Source organism: Halichoerus grypus, chromosome 7, assembly GCF_964656455.1.
Source record: "Halichoerus grypus chromosome 7, mHalGry1.hap1.1, whole genome shotgun sequence".
Taxonomy (NCBI): domain Eukaryota; kingdom Metazoa; phylum Chordata; class Mammalia; order Carnivora; family Phocidae; genus Halichoerus; species Halichoerus grypus.
The window spans coordinates 66,885,969-66,900,621 of NC_135718.1; the positions used below are offsets into that span (position 1 = coordinate 66,885,969).

The following is a 14,653-nucleotide window of genomic DNA, read 5'->3' on the forward strand; positions in this document are numbered from 1 at the left end:
TAGACGTCCTTTATGTGTTTTGTTAGACTGACACCTAAGTAAATTTTTTTTGAAGATTTTATTTATTTGAGAGAGAGGGAGAGAGTGAGTGAGAGCACAAGCAGGGGGAAGGGACAAAGGGAGAAGGAGAAGCAGGCTCCCAGCTGAGCAGGGAGCCCCACACAGGGGCTTGAACCCAGGACCATGACCCAAGCCGAAGGCAGAGGCTTCACCGAGTGAACCACCTAGGTGCCCCCTAAATATATTTTTTGAGTGATTGTGAGTAGCATTATATTTTTAATTTTGGTGCCCCATGTTTGTTATTAGTGTTAGAAATACAGTTGATTTTTATATTCTGTAATCTTGACCTTGATGAATTCACTACAGGTTGTAGATTTTTTGGTTTTGTTTTGCTTTTTGAGATTCCTTGAATTTTCATTGTATACAGTCATATCACCCATCAATATGAACAGTTTTATTTCTTCCTTTTCAATCTGTGTACCTTTGTTTCCCTTTCATGTCTTATTGCACTGGCTGGAACTTCCTGTGTGGTACTGAAAAATAGTGGTGAGAGCCAACATCCTTACTGTGTTCCTGATCTTAGGGGGAAAGTAGTCTTTCATCATTAAGTATAAGGTTAGCTGTAGAATTTTTTAAATGGTCTTTATCAAGTTGAGGAAGTTCCTCTCTGTTCTTGTTTTTCTTTTTTTTTTTTTGAGAGTTTTATCACAAGCAGGTGTTGACTCTTGTGAAATGCTTTTTCTGCACCAATTGATATGATCATCTGACTTTTCTTTATTAGCCTATTAATACTGACATTGATTTTGAAATATTGAACTTGCCTTTCATCCCTGAAATAAAGCCCACTTGGTCATAGTGTATAGTTGTATTTATAAATATAAATATTAGTGAATTCTATTTGCTAGTATTTTATTAAGTACTCAGAGATATTGTTCTGTAGTTGGTTTTGTTTCAATACTGTCTTCTGGTTTTTGGTGTCAGTGTAATAATAAATATAAGTATATGTAAATAAAATTTTAAATACCTTTATGCTATGTAATATGCAATTACATACTTAACAATATATATTTAATACATACTTATATTAATATGTGTAGTATATGAAACATATCTTTAATATGCTAAATATATAACATTAAAATTTTTAAATAAACAAAAACATATAATAAGTTAGGTAATAATAAATGTCAGCTTCCTAAAATGACTTGGGAAGCGTTCCCTCTTCTATTTTCTCAAAGAGGTTGTATAGAATTGTGTTCTTTTTACAATATTTGATATAATTCAATAGTGAAATCATCTCAGCCTGAATATTTCTGTTTTGTGAGTTTTAAAATTACAAATTCAATTTCATTAATCACTATAGGGCATTTGTGTTTTCGAAGAATTAGTCCGTCTCATCTAAGTTGTTGAATTAATGTGTGTGGAGTTGTTCATGTTATTCCTTTGTTATCTTTTTGATGTCTGGAGGGTCTATAGTATTATGCCCTGTTTACTTCCTGAAACTGACTATTTGAGTCTTCTCTCCTTTTCTTTGTCAGTCTTAGTTATATAAATGGATTAAAGGTGGCCCTGTATATTGGCCCCTATATTGTTTTCTTCTTCACAGCAAGCTGGGGACATTAGTTCAAAGTCTCCCAGCACTAAACTAAAATTCTTACACATGAGTTGCTTAAAATACAGCCCAAATAAGCATATTTTTAGCCATTTAGAGACTTCCTGCTTTGCATACCCTGTGAAATTACACTCACCATCTGCTAACCTTTGGTAAACAAACTCAGGGGCTATAAAAGACCTCAAGCTGCCGGCTGCCCACCAGACTGCTGAGTGACATCATGTGGACACATAAATCCCCTCTGCAGAGCCCTTGTCCTCCAGAGGTGCCCATGCCCTGTTCCCCTCCTGGGCCCCTTGTCCAGAATCTTCTGCTGTGAGGATGTCCCCTCCAATGCAGCCTGTCAGAGTGCCACCCAAAGAAAGTGGATTTTGCCATCTCACAGTCATGTGTTTTTCCGGGTTGGCCCTTAATTCCTTGAACTCATCACACTTTTGCTAGAAGTTTATCCATTGTACTGATCTTTTCAAGGAGCCAGCTTTTATTTCATGGATTTTCTGTTTTGTTCTTCTATTTTCAGTTTCATTGATTTCTGCCCCTTATTATTTCCTTCCTTCTGCTTGCTTTAAGTTTATTATACTCTCCTTTTTCTAGGTTCTTGAGGTAGGAACGTAGATAATTGATTGAGACTTTCTTTTTTCCTAATGTGTGCATTTAGTGCTCTAAATTTTCCTCTCAGCAATGCTTTAGTTGTATCCCACAAATTTTGATAGGTTGTATTTTCTTTTCCATTCAGCCCGATATTTGTTTGATTTCCCATAAGACTTCTTTAAATCAGAGATTATTTAGGGGCGCCTGGGTGGCTCAGTCAGTTAAGCATCTGCCTTTGGCTCAGGTCGAGATCCCCATGTCCTGGGATCGAGCCCCACATCGGGCTCCCTGCTCAGTAGGAAGCCTGCTTCTCCCTCTCCCTCTGCCCTCCCCAACTCCTGCTCTCTCTCTTGCTCTGCTCTCCCTCTCTCTCAAATAAATAAAATCTTAAAAAAAAATAAATCATAGATTATTTAGAAGTGTGTTGATTAGTATCCAAGTATTTGGAGATTTTCTTGTTGTCTTCATGTTACTGATTTCTAGTTTGATTACATTGTGGTTGGAGAACACATTCTATGTGATTTCAATTCTTTTAAACTTGTTGGGGTTTGTTTTATGGCCCCGGATATAGTCTAACTTGATAATATGTCTCAGGGGTCCTTGAAAAGAATGTGTTCTGCTCTTGTTTGGTGGAGTATTCTGTAAATGTCAACTAGATCGCGTTGGTTTACTATGTTTTTGTTCTTCTGTATGCTTGCTGATTTTTTTGTCTAGTTGTTCTCTCAGTTGTAGAGAGAGGGGTGTTGAGGTCTCCAACCATAATTGTGGGTTTGTCTGTTTCTCCTTTTAGTTCTGTCAGTTTTTGCTTGACATATACTTTATAGCTCTATTATTTGGTGCATACACATTTAGGATTCCTATGTCTTTTTTTTTTTTTTTTACACAATGTTATATTAGTTTCAGGTGTGGATTCCTATGGATTACTGGTGGATTTATTCTTTTATCATTATGTAATAACTCTTTTGGTCTCAGGAGGTTTTCCTTGCTATGAAGTCTGTTTTATCTGATAATAATAATGTTTTCCTTTGACTAAATGTTTGCATGATACAGCTTTTTCCATCCTTTCACTTTCAGCCTGCCTGTATCATTATAATCAAAGTGAGGTTCTTGTTGACAGCATATAGTCATGTCATGTTTTTTCATCTAATCTGCCAATTTTTGTCTTTTAATTGGTATATTTATACAGTTTCCATTTATTATAATTATTGATATATTAGGACTTATTTTTCAGTTTTTATTCTACTCTGTTTTTCATTTCTCTCTTTTTCCAGTGTTCCAGTGTTTATGTGAACATTTTTAAGAATTCTATTCAATTTATTTGTAATATTTTTGAGTATATTTCTTTATATAGGTTTTTTAAGGGTTGCTCTGTATTACATTATATATACATATCACAGTCTTCTGGTGTCAATCATTTTCTCCATTTGAGAGAAATATAGAAACCTTACCTTCTTTTATATCCCTTTACTGTCCCCCACTTTGATATAATTATCTTAAATATTTGCTCTACTCCTATTTAGAATCACGTAAGTGTTACCGTTTTTGCTTGAACAGCCAGATACAATTTAGAAAGCTCAACAGGAGAAGAAGAAAAGCCTATTGTATTTATCCTTTTTTTTTTTTTTAGTTTTTATTTAAGTAAACTCTACACCCAACATGGGGCTCAAACTCATGACCCCGAGGTCAAGAGTTGCCTGCTCTTCTGACTGAGCCAGTCAGGCACCCCTTATTTATACATTTTTTGTTTGCCATGTTCTTTCTTCCTTCCTGATGTTCCAAGGCTCCTTTTATCATTTATTTTCTGTTTAGAAACCTTCTTTACAATTCTTTTAAGCATGATTTTAGGATTGGTCTGTTGCTGACAAATTCTGTTAGAGTCCCCCCCCCACCCCGCCCTGCCCCCAAGAATGTCTTGATTCCCCCTTCATTCTAGAAGGTCATTTTCACTAGATATAAGATTCTGGATAGAGCTCCCTGTCAGCCCTTGAAAAATGTGCCACTTCCTTCTGGCCTCTGTGGTTTTTGATGAAAGATCTGCTGTCATTTGGATTATTTTTTTCTCTGTAGGCAAGCTGTCGTTTTCTCTGGCTGCTTTCAAGGTATTTTTCTTTGTCTTTAGTTTTCAGAAGTTTAGTTATGATGTATATTGGCATGGATTTATTTGGATTCATCCTCAGCTTTTTGAATCTGGATTTATGTCTCTTGCCACATTTAGAAAGTTTTCAGCTATTGTTTCTTTGAGTATTTTTGCAGCCTTGTTCTCTTTTTCCTCTTCTTTCCTGATTCCAGTGACATAAATATTAGAGCTTTTTTTGTAGAATCAAAGGTCCATGAGGCTCTACTCATATATTTTCAGTCTGTTTTCTCTTTGTTGTTTAGATTGGCTATTTTCTGTCATTTTTTATCCGGTTCACAGATTGTTTTCCCTGTCCCTTGCATTTTGCTATTGAGCTCATCTGCTGAGCTTTATATTTCAGTTACTGTATTTTTTCAATTCTAAAATTACCATTTGGTTCTTTATATCTTTTATTTCTTTGATAAGACTTTCTCTTCACTAAAGATTTGTTTTTCATTTGTTTCAAGCATGTTTGTATTACTTGTTGAAACATTTTTATATTTAAAAATCTTTTAAAAGATTTTTTTAAGTTGCTTTAAAATTTTTGTCATGCATTTTTGACATTTCTGTCATCTTGGCATTGGAATCTATTGATTATCTTTTTTCTTTCACTTTGAGACCTTCCTGGTTCTCAGTATGATGAGTGATTTTCACTTGAAACCTGAACATTTTTATATTATGCTATGAGACTTGAGATCTTTATTTAAATCTTTTATTTAACTGGTTTCCACTCTTGGGCACAGCCTTGTTACTGCCAGGTTGGAGGTAGAAGGGTATATTCCATGCTCAGCTTCCACTGACATCCAGGTAGAGGGAGTGCTCCTTGTTACTGCTCGGTAGGGCTGAGAGCACCAGAGTTCTGCGGCTCCCACATCACCACCACCATGGTCTCCATGACACTGTGGTGAGGGCTGGGGCGGCTCGTAACCAGCTACCCGGGATGAGAGTCTCAGCTCCGTGCTTGGTCTTCTCAGACACCACCCTGCTGTAGTGAGGTTCTCCGGCCTCACTGGGGGACATCCAGCCCCCCCGCTCCCCTGCCCTGTCACTCAGCCTTTGCTAGCACGGGTGGGGGTGGGGTCACAGATTCTCCTGTGCTGTTTGGCTGCAGTAGAGCTGTTGATGTGTAAAGGTTTTCTCACTTGCTAGGCTGCCCTTACCTGGCCCTATGGCTAGATGGAGCAGCTTTCTGTGGGTGCTTTTTAAAATCTGCACCCATTGCCATTTCCAGTTGCCAGCTTGTTCAGCTCCAAGTCTGGGGTATGTGAGGTGAAAGGAAAACCCAAAGAACTCACCCGTGTCTTCTTTTCTCAGGCCCCAAGGTCCCTGGCCAGTCTGCCTTCTTCGCTACGCTTTTTAAAGTCTCCATATGTTTCCTTTATATATAATATCTAATGTCTTAGGTTGTACTGAGCAGGAAGAATAGGAAAAAGTACTTCTATTCCAACTTTCTGGAAGCAGAGGTGTACCTTGGCATTGAGTATGATTTCTTGTACGTTGCGTTCTACATTAGACAGTTTTTGTTTTTACGCTCCTTCCTTCAACACCGTGAAGATATTGTCTCACTGCCTTCTGACCTTGGGGTGAGGAACCTAGTTTCTTTATAGGGAATTTTTCCATTCTTCCTGCCTTTATAGTCTTTGTTCTTCCGTTTCACTGTGATGATGATGTGTTTAAGTGTGGACTTACTCTTATTTCTCCTTCTCATGGTTCACAGTTATTTTTGATCTGACAGTCCTTTTAGTTTTAATTCTGTTGAAATTTTTAGTCATGATTTCTTTTAATATTGGCTCTATACTGCATTCTCTATTTTTCCATTCCCAGACACCTGTGAGACCTGTACTGGATCTTTTCCTTCAATCCTCCATGTTTCTTAAATCCACATGGTTTCCTCTCCTCGCAACTCTTTGTTCTGCCTTCTGGTAATTTTCTTCAGTCTCTAGTCCAGTTCATAAATTTTCTCCTCATTTTTATTGATTCCTCATTTTAACCCATCCATTCATTAATTTTAAAGACTACAATTTTTATTTCTGGACACATTCTAGAAATCTAGCTATTCTTTCATATTATTGCATTCTTATAAATTAAGTTCCTTTTTTATGGTATTTGTCATCTTGAGTAGACAGTTGACCCATGAATAACACAGGCTTGAACTGCGCAGGTCCACTTCCACATGAATTTTTTTACAGTGTGGTAATGTAAATGTATTTTCTCTTCCTTATGATTTTCTTAGTAACATTTTCTTTTTTTCTAGCTTGCTTTATTGTGAGAATATAGTGTATAATACATGTAACATGGAAAATATGTGTAAATCTACTATTTATGTTGTCAGTAAGGCTTTCAGTCACCAGTAGACTATTAGTAGTGAAGTGTTTGGGGAGTCGAAAGTTATATGTGGGTTTTTCAACTGCACAACATGGGATGGGGGAGGGGAATAGTGTCAGTGCCCCTAACCCCTGTGTTGTTCAAGGATCAGCTGTACTTTATTAAGTTCTTCTTTTTTTTTTTAATCAAATTCTTGGAAGCATAATCTGTCTGCAGATGGCTGACTCACTTGTGATGGATTGTTTCCTTGAGTGTTCTGTAATTTTAGATTGTGAGCTCATCTTCAAGGAGCTGTAAATGTGAGAATCCTGTGTGTCCTGCCAAAGTAATTCTTCCAGGCATCCTAGTCATGTCACTTTCATTTTTATTGTTGCTCATTTCTTGATTTAGAGGTTCATTGTCCACGTGGTTATTTAAATTTGAATTTCAAACCCACCTATCATACAAGCCCATGATTAAACTTCAAAGGGAAATGTTTTTCCTGTTCATTAAGAGGCCAGGCAGAGTGAAAGAAGGCTCCTCATTTCCCTGAGCTAGTGAATAGATTTTTTCCTCCAGCCTACCCTTTCACTTCAGGCTGAGCTTTGAAAAGAACTCAGATTTAGCTCTCTACTCATACCTTCTTCACATGGGCGCAAACTCTTATGCTCTGTCCCACACACGTTTTAAACTCAATACTGATGCATCTGGGCCCCTACTGCTTTTTTCTGTTTCTTCTCTTTCCCAGGCATATAGAATTTTCCTTTCTTTCCTAAAAGCTCAGTATGCATATTTTTTTTGAAAATGTGGTATATTTTATCCAGCATTTCTAGATGTTTCACCCAAAAGGATTTTCAAACAAAAAGGTTTTCTACTATATTATGAATACTTACCTGTTTGAGCTACAAGAGGTAGAGTATGAAGAGTTTGTTGGAGGGTTGTCTGAGTGGCTCAGTTGGCTAAGCATCTGACCCTTGGTTTCAGCTCAGATCACTATCTCAGGGTCATGAGATCAAGCCCCTCATCAGGCTCTGCACTCAGCGAGGAGTCTGCTTGAGATTCTCTCCCTCTCTGTCTCCCCCCGCCCCCCCCACTCTGTCTCTCAAATAAATAAATAAATCTTAAAAAAAAAAGTTTGATGGAGGAATTTTTACATGTGGAAATTACATGTCTTACTTGTCTTTTGTCCAGCAAGCTGCAGTTCAGTGGATATGTTACTCTTTTGCCTGTTGGGAGCTATGGTACAATCTAGATAACAATTACCATAATAAAGTACATTTAAGCAAAACTTCCAAAGCAGAAAATAACAGTGGAACAAGAATCAAGCCAAAGTCTATGTCTAGATATATGAGTTTTTGTTCCAGGATCACACAGATTTGTGATACTCATTTTTCTGTGTATATATGAAACATAAGAAACGTTTCAGTTTGCAAATACAAATTCTTTTCTTTGCCAGTATTTATTGTTTCCTATATATTGGCAGCATCTTTATTTGGCTCTCACCTTTTTCTGTTTGCAACTTATATGGTTGACTCTCGAACAGCAAAGGGGTTAAGGGCGCCAGTGCTCAGCACAGTTGAAAACCCACATATAAATTCTGACTCCCCGAAAACTTAACTCCTAATATCCTACTGTTGACTGGAGCCTTACTGATAACATAAACAATCAGTTAACACGTGTTTTCTATATTATATGTATTATATACCATATTCTTAAAACAAGCTAGAGAAAAGAAAATGCTATTAAGAAAATCACAAGGAGGGGGGCACCTGGGTGGCTCAGTCGGTTAAGCATCCGACTCTTGGTTTCAGCTCAAGTCATGATCTTGTGGTTGTGGGATCGAGCCCTGAGTAGGGCTCTACACTCAGTGCAGAGTCTGCTTCAGATTCTTTCTCCCTCCCCCTCTATTCCTCCCTGCTCATGCTCTCTCTTTCTCAAATAAATAAAATCTTTAAAGAAAATCACAAAGAGGGGGGAGCACATGGGTGGCTCAGTTGGTTAAGCATCCAACTCTTGGTTTTGACTCCGGTCATGATCTCAGGGTTGTGAGATTGAGCCCTGCATCAGGCTCCACACTCAGCACGGAATCTGCTTGAGATTCTGTCTCTACCTCTCCCTCTGCCCCTTCTCGTGAGTGCGTGCTCTCTCTGTCTTAAATAAATAAATCTTTTTTAAAAAGAAGGAAAATCACAAGGAAGAGAAAATACATTTATAGTACTGTACTGTAAAAAATCCACAATAAGTGAAACCACATAGTCGTTCAAGGGTCAACTTTACAGTGTATTGGGCTTTATATTTTAAATAGAAGAAGATATTGAACAAAACTGAGAAATTCCAGTGTTTTCATTTTAACCTGGCAGTCTTAACCTTTGATTTCTTAGGTTATAAAAGCTGTTCAATGAACATGACTAGATTTGGCATGTTTTATTTTGTGTGTCTACGCAGAAAAATTACATAAGATTTGGCATTTTCCCCATTCTTAAGTCTGCAGTTCGTTTGCATTAAGTACATTCACGTTGTCGACAGCCATTGCCACAATCTGTCTCCAGAACTTTTCCGTCTTTCCACACTGATACTCATGTCCATTAAACAGTACCTCCTCATCCCCCCTTCCCTAGCCACTGGCAGCCACGATTCTACTTTCTGTCTCTGAATCTGACTACTCTAGGTACATTATATAAATGGAATCTACAGTGTTTCTCCTTTTGTGACTGGATCGTTTCCCTTAGCATAATGTCTTTGAGGGTTATCCATGTTGTAACATGTGTCAGAATTTCCTCATTTTCAAGCCTGAGTAATATTCCAGGGTATGTTTATACCATATTTTGTTTATCCATTTATCTATAAATGGATACTTGGGTTGCTTCTTTTTGGCTACTGTGAATAATGCTGCTGTGAACATGAATGTGGCATGCTTTAAAAACATGCGGTGAGAAACATAAAACTTGTTATTTTTAAATGCTTACAATTCTAATAGCATTATCCTATAAGTTTATTGCCTGTAACCATGTAAAAATCATGAGAGGTTAAATAGGCTTCATCTTTGAGTGATGATTAATATAGTTCTGAAGAAACAGGGCCAGGCTAAGTGTCAGCAAATAAATAGGCTGTTTGGACTTACGTGGGGGAGAGAAGGAGCCAGGGCTAGGAGAGTTTGGTCTGGGTTTGGAAAAGGTATGTGGAGGTAACACTTTCAGAGGTGCAAACCAGGGAACCAGGGACACAGAGCAGGGTCTTCAGGGCCTCAGAATGAGTCCAGCAGCGGGGGGGTTGCGGTGGTGGGTTCTGATCAAGGTGTGAGGGGTGGGGGAGGGAGTGGGTCCTCTGCAGCTCCTGTCTCAGCAGAACTAATGTTCTGTGCTAACAGAAAAAGCAAAATTAATCAGTAAGGCAGCGTGGGGCTACTGATGCTACATCATGCTAATTCAATTAACAAATTCTGGAGAGTCTTCATTTCCATTTTATGGAAAATAATATTCCAAATTAAATATATTACTCTGTGTAAAGAAGAAATGAAGAGTTCTTTTTACACTGAATGAGACAAATTTCCTACTTTGAATACTGACCCAAACTTGGCTTAAGCCGTCCTTCCCTCAAGGTGCAGATAAGGGAATAGAAGCAAGACCACAAAAATCTGCAAGGGTGGGGGAAACATACCTATTTTTAAAAAAGAAGAAGGGCGTGGACTTCTCAAAGCCTAGAAGTTTCCCAGGGTTTTTCTTTTGTACAGAAAACACTTGAAACTTCTAGACTATTTTTGTCCCTGCTTATTCATATTTCTTTGAATAGTGACTAGCAAAGGAATGAATTTTACAAGAATAGTCTTCAAACTTCCAACATCAAAGGAAGTTTTCCCATGAGCAGTGTTTGGAAAACCACTGAATTGGCATGTAAAGCCAAATATCAAAAAGGTGAAAATGTAAGTTGACATGTTTTTTGTTGTTTTCACAGAATAGTTGCCTCTTTTTTCTGTTACATTAACAAGTAAGATTTTATTAACTTTTTTTGATCATAGTCTAAGAATAAATTTGTAGCACATGTTTTAAAGTTATTTTTCATGGTCTCTTTTTGTTTTTCAGATTTTTTGTTTAAGTTCTTGGTTATTGGAAATGCAGGAACTGGCAAGTCTTGCTTGCTTCATCAGTTTATAGAAAAAAAATGTAAGTGACATCAGAAAAAAAATGTCAGTGTTTGATGCATGTCTTCCCGTGAGTGCTCTCTTGCTCAGATTTGTTTATAGCAAAACTTCTGAATATTATTTCAGGAAAAAAGTTACAGCTTAAAAGTATGTTAAAGTAACATTAAAAGTTTATGTTATATTAAACTTCCAGCAGTATGACTGAGTTTTTATTATCTCAGTTTTATGGTGGTTCATTGTTCAATATATTATCATACTGTGTATTTTCCAGATACTCCAGTACATTGCAGATACTGAAATACAACAGGGTGAGGTGGAAGGCTGCAGAGGACTTTGCTTCCCTGACAGGGAGCCGCCCAAGAAGCCCGAGTAGTACATTGTAGATAAAACAGTCCTGTTGGGTCCTCGGTGGCTTGTACTGTAGTGAAGGCAGTTATTGTCATCAGTTCTGGTTTGCAGGTTCAAGAAGCAGCTTTAGAGCAGTTAGGGGGTGTGTGCCCTTGGGATGGTCCCCTAGAGTTGGTTAGACTCAAGTCCAGGTCTTTTGACCACAGACCCATCTTGTTGCCTTTGGCTTGCACTGTTTTGGTAAGGGAAATTGAATGTTTAATTCCAAAGTATGGTAAAAGCCTTGTAAGTTTGAAAGCCCCTTAAAATAAACAGTGCTTTTACAATCATGGAAAGAATTGTGGAGGATGACCTGTTTCACAGCAGTCAGGTGAAAGCACAAAAACAGATTTACTTTCACCGAACTGCAGTGCATCTTAAGCATGTGCGCCTGAGTGGTGGTGGGTAAAATGGGGAAACAGACAGCAGAGGGAGTCCTTGGCAAGGAGCTTTGAAGAATAAAACTGTAGAAATATATTCTGCTACTTCCGTTTTCATTATCCAAGAGCTTGTTGGGACCTCTGTCTAGTGACACGGAGCCAGCGTGGGTTAGTCACGGAGCCAGTCCTCACTGAATGTAACAAGTATTCACTCACTGGGGGAGTCCAGGTCTCTTCACAAGTTGCCAAGACTGCATTGTAGCATCTCAGAAAAAAATGCCCTGAGGATATTGGGTCCAGAACCCGCCTCCTTATCTTTGCATCCTCCCCCTGTGGCAAGCTCTCCCTTGACAGTCCTCCCCTAACTCCTCACCAAGGAGACGGGTATGTGTGTTGGGTTAGTCTGCATGGTCTACAGCATGATGGGAAAGGCTTCACTTTATTCGTCTTGTGGCCATGCTGTAACCAGGACGCCCTTGGACTTTAGCCATCACCCTTTGAGGCTTTTACTCTGAGGTTTCTTGGTAGCTTGAATTCTAGAATGTCCACACTAGTTCCACATCATCTGAGACAGGCTGGTGTGGTCAGTATTAACCTGTCATCCCCCCACCCCTGGCCCCAGGAAACACTTACAGTTCATTCTAGGTGGGTTTAGCAAGCTACTTATTTTGCCTGCCTCCCAATACAGATAGTATTGACTTCTCCAACAAATTCATTCCAAATTACTGCCACACAGTCCTCAAATTCATGCAAACTCAACAGCTATCATATGCTCAGAATTTTTGTTGTTTGGTTTTGTTTTGTTTTGTTTATCTTTTCCTCTTTTTCCCTTAATCTTTGGTATCCATCAAGTTTCTTTTGGGGGCTACAGGAAGTACTTTTCCTTCCCTTTTATTTCTTTGGACTATTTATCCATTCAACTAGTGGAAACGGTCACCACCTCGTTCCTGACTGAGTTGCAGTCTGTCACTGGGCTCTAAGCCCTTTAGGCCGGCACCCAGGTATTTTATGCAGTCCCTGTGTGTGGGTGCCCTCCCAGTGGACGGGTAGATATGATTCTCATGTGGCATAGCCACTTCCAAGCCTAGGCTTTAAAATGAATGGTTTGCGGGCGCCTGGGTGGCTCAGTTGGTTAAGCGACTGCCTTCGGCTCAGGTCATGATCCTGGAGTCCCTGGATCGAGTCCCACATCGGGCTCCCTGCTCGGCAGGGAGCCTGCTTCTCCCTGACCCTTCCCCCTCTCATGTGCTCTCTCTCTCTCTCTCATTCTCTCTGTCTCAAATAAATAAATAAAATCTTTAAAAAATAAATAAATAAATAAATAAATAAATAAATAAATAAATAAATAAAATGAATGGTTTGCTTTAGGGGTTTTGTGAAAGAGCCTTATCGTCTCTTTCAGAATAGGAACTGTATGTGTATTCTGTTTAAAACAGTGAGTGCTTCTTATCCACTGACTATTGGAGAAATGAAAGGCTACAGTAAATTACATTTCCATTGACTTTAACCCTTGATTTTGCTTGTTTAAATCTGTAAGTCTGTTTCTTTAATGTTCTAAAATAAATATCTTGTTCTTTTTCTTTTTCAGTCAAAGATGACTCAAATCATACAATAGGAGTGGAATTTGGTTCAAAGATAATAAATGTTGGTGGTAAATATGTAAAGTTACAGATATGGGATACAGCAGGCCAAGAACGATTCAGGTAGCTTTCTCTCTGATTTAATAAAAATATTTAAAAATTGGATTTGAAATAACCAATTATAGTCTCTTCATATATATAGTTTCCTCCTCCCCGCACAGATTTCAGAAACTTCACCTCTGGAAGCTTTAAGACAAGCTAAAAGTCAAGTTTTCTCCATGCAGCATTGATTTACTAAAGAATGCATTCGAATCTCTCGAGTGAGCGCACTCTAATGTAGAGGCTAATTTATTCTTTGGGACCAGTGACTACATTGGGAGGACGTGGCATTGCGTATCCTGCAGTAATACTTTTAGATTAAAATTAAGGCAAAGTAATAGCACAGCAGTTTTTCTCTTTCACTTTTAAGGGAGAATTTTTAAAAACCTCTTTTGGCATTTTTTTTGTTTGTTTTAGACTAACTAGAGCATGTTCTGATGGTTGATACACATTCCACCAAATATTCACTCCTGCACATTTTTATTACACTACAGTCATAATTGATGTTTGGGATGATGACCCCAGACCACTGTAGATGAGGTTACATGTTTAATATTCTGTAACTACTAAAGCAAGAAAGTGGATTAATATTGTAGTAGTGGTATTTGAACAGATACACGAAGTCAAAATAGAACAGATATGCACAGTCTTAAAATTCAGTTAGGTAAAACTCACTCTCACTTATAGCATTAAAGTCAGGTGTATATTATATTTGAAATGTTCGATAATTGTTTGCTTCAAAATCTTTAATCACAATCATTCTTCTGGAACCACTGATTAAACATTGTGGATTCAATCCAGACTTATGTTTTCTCCCCCCAAACCCTTGCTGAAATGACTCTAAAACAACTGAAATGGCATGAACTCACAAAGACCCAGAAAGGGGGAGTACATAGTTATGATGAAGAGATTTCAAAAAAAAAAAAAGGGTAGCGATAAGGAGTGGATGGCGACTGACTGAAAGCCGAGGGAGCTGCGCCTTAAGTGCCTGTACAACGGGGGAAGGCCAGCGAGCTGGAGGCCCGTTCTTCCTGCTGAATCCGGGAAAAGGTCAGGCTGAGGAAGCACCGGGTTCTGCAGGAGGGACGGTTAGTGCTTCCATATGCGTGTGCATGCACCCACCTGAGCAGAAGTTCAGTCTCTGAGTTGAAGCAGGGTCAGCATGCATCATAAGGCCCAGCAGAGGCAAGGATGAGGGAGGGACTGAAAAGAGGGAAATTAGTGCAAGTCTGCACCCCCTAGCCCCCCTCCCCCACCTCTTCCCAGTTGCTGGCAGCCAGGTGTATATGTACTCCCAAGCAGGAGAGACAGAAAAATGAATAGCTCCAAAGGAAAGGCCTAAATATACTAACATGTTGGCTTCCCCAATAAAACAGCCTAATCTCTGTAATTTTCTACCAAAGAAATGAGATCCCAGATGTATTGGGCCCACCTCACACCAAATAC

At 38.7% G+C, this 14,653-nt stretch overlaps 1 protein-coding gene across 2 annotated transcripts in view; it reads left to right on the forward strand.

Moving 5' to 3' along the window:
• The window catches only part of RAB4A (RAB4A, member RAS oncogene family), a 46,971-nt gene that overhangs the window by 15,565 nt on the left and 16,753 nt on the right, over positions 1-14,653 (forward strand). The window contains exons 2-3 of one of the 2 annotated variants that reach the window (XM_036123372.2): positions 10,703-10,783; positions 13,117-13,231. In XM_036123372.2, the coding sequence (XP_035979265.2) occupies positions 10,703-10,783; positions 13,117-13,231 (196 nt within the window). Of the gene's footprint in view, positions 1-10,702; positions 10,784-13,116; positions 13,232-14,653 lie in introns of those variants that run through there. The other variant, XM_036123374.2, reaches the window with a different exon arrangement.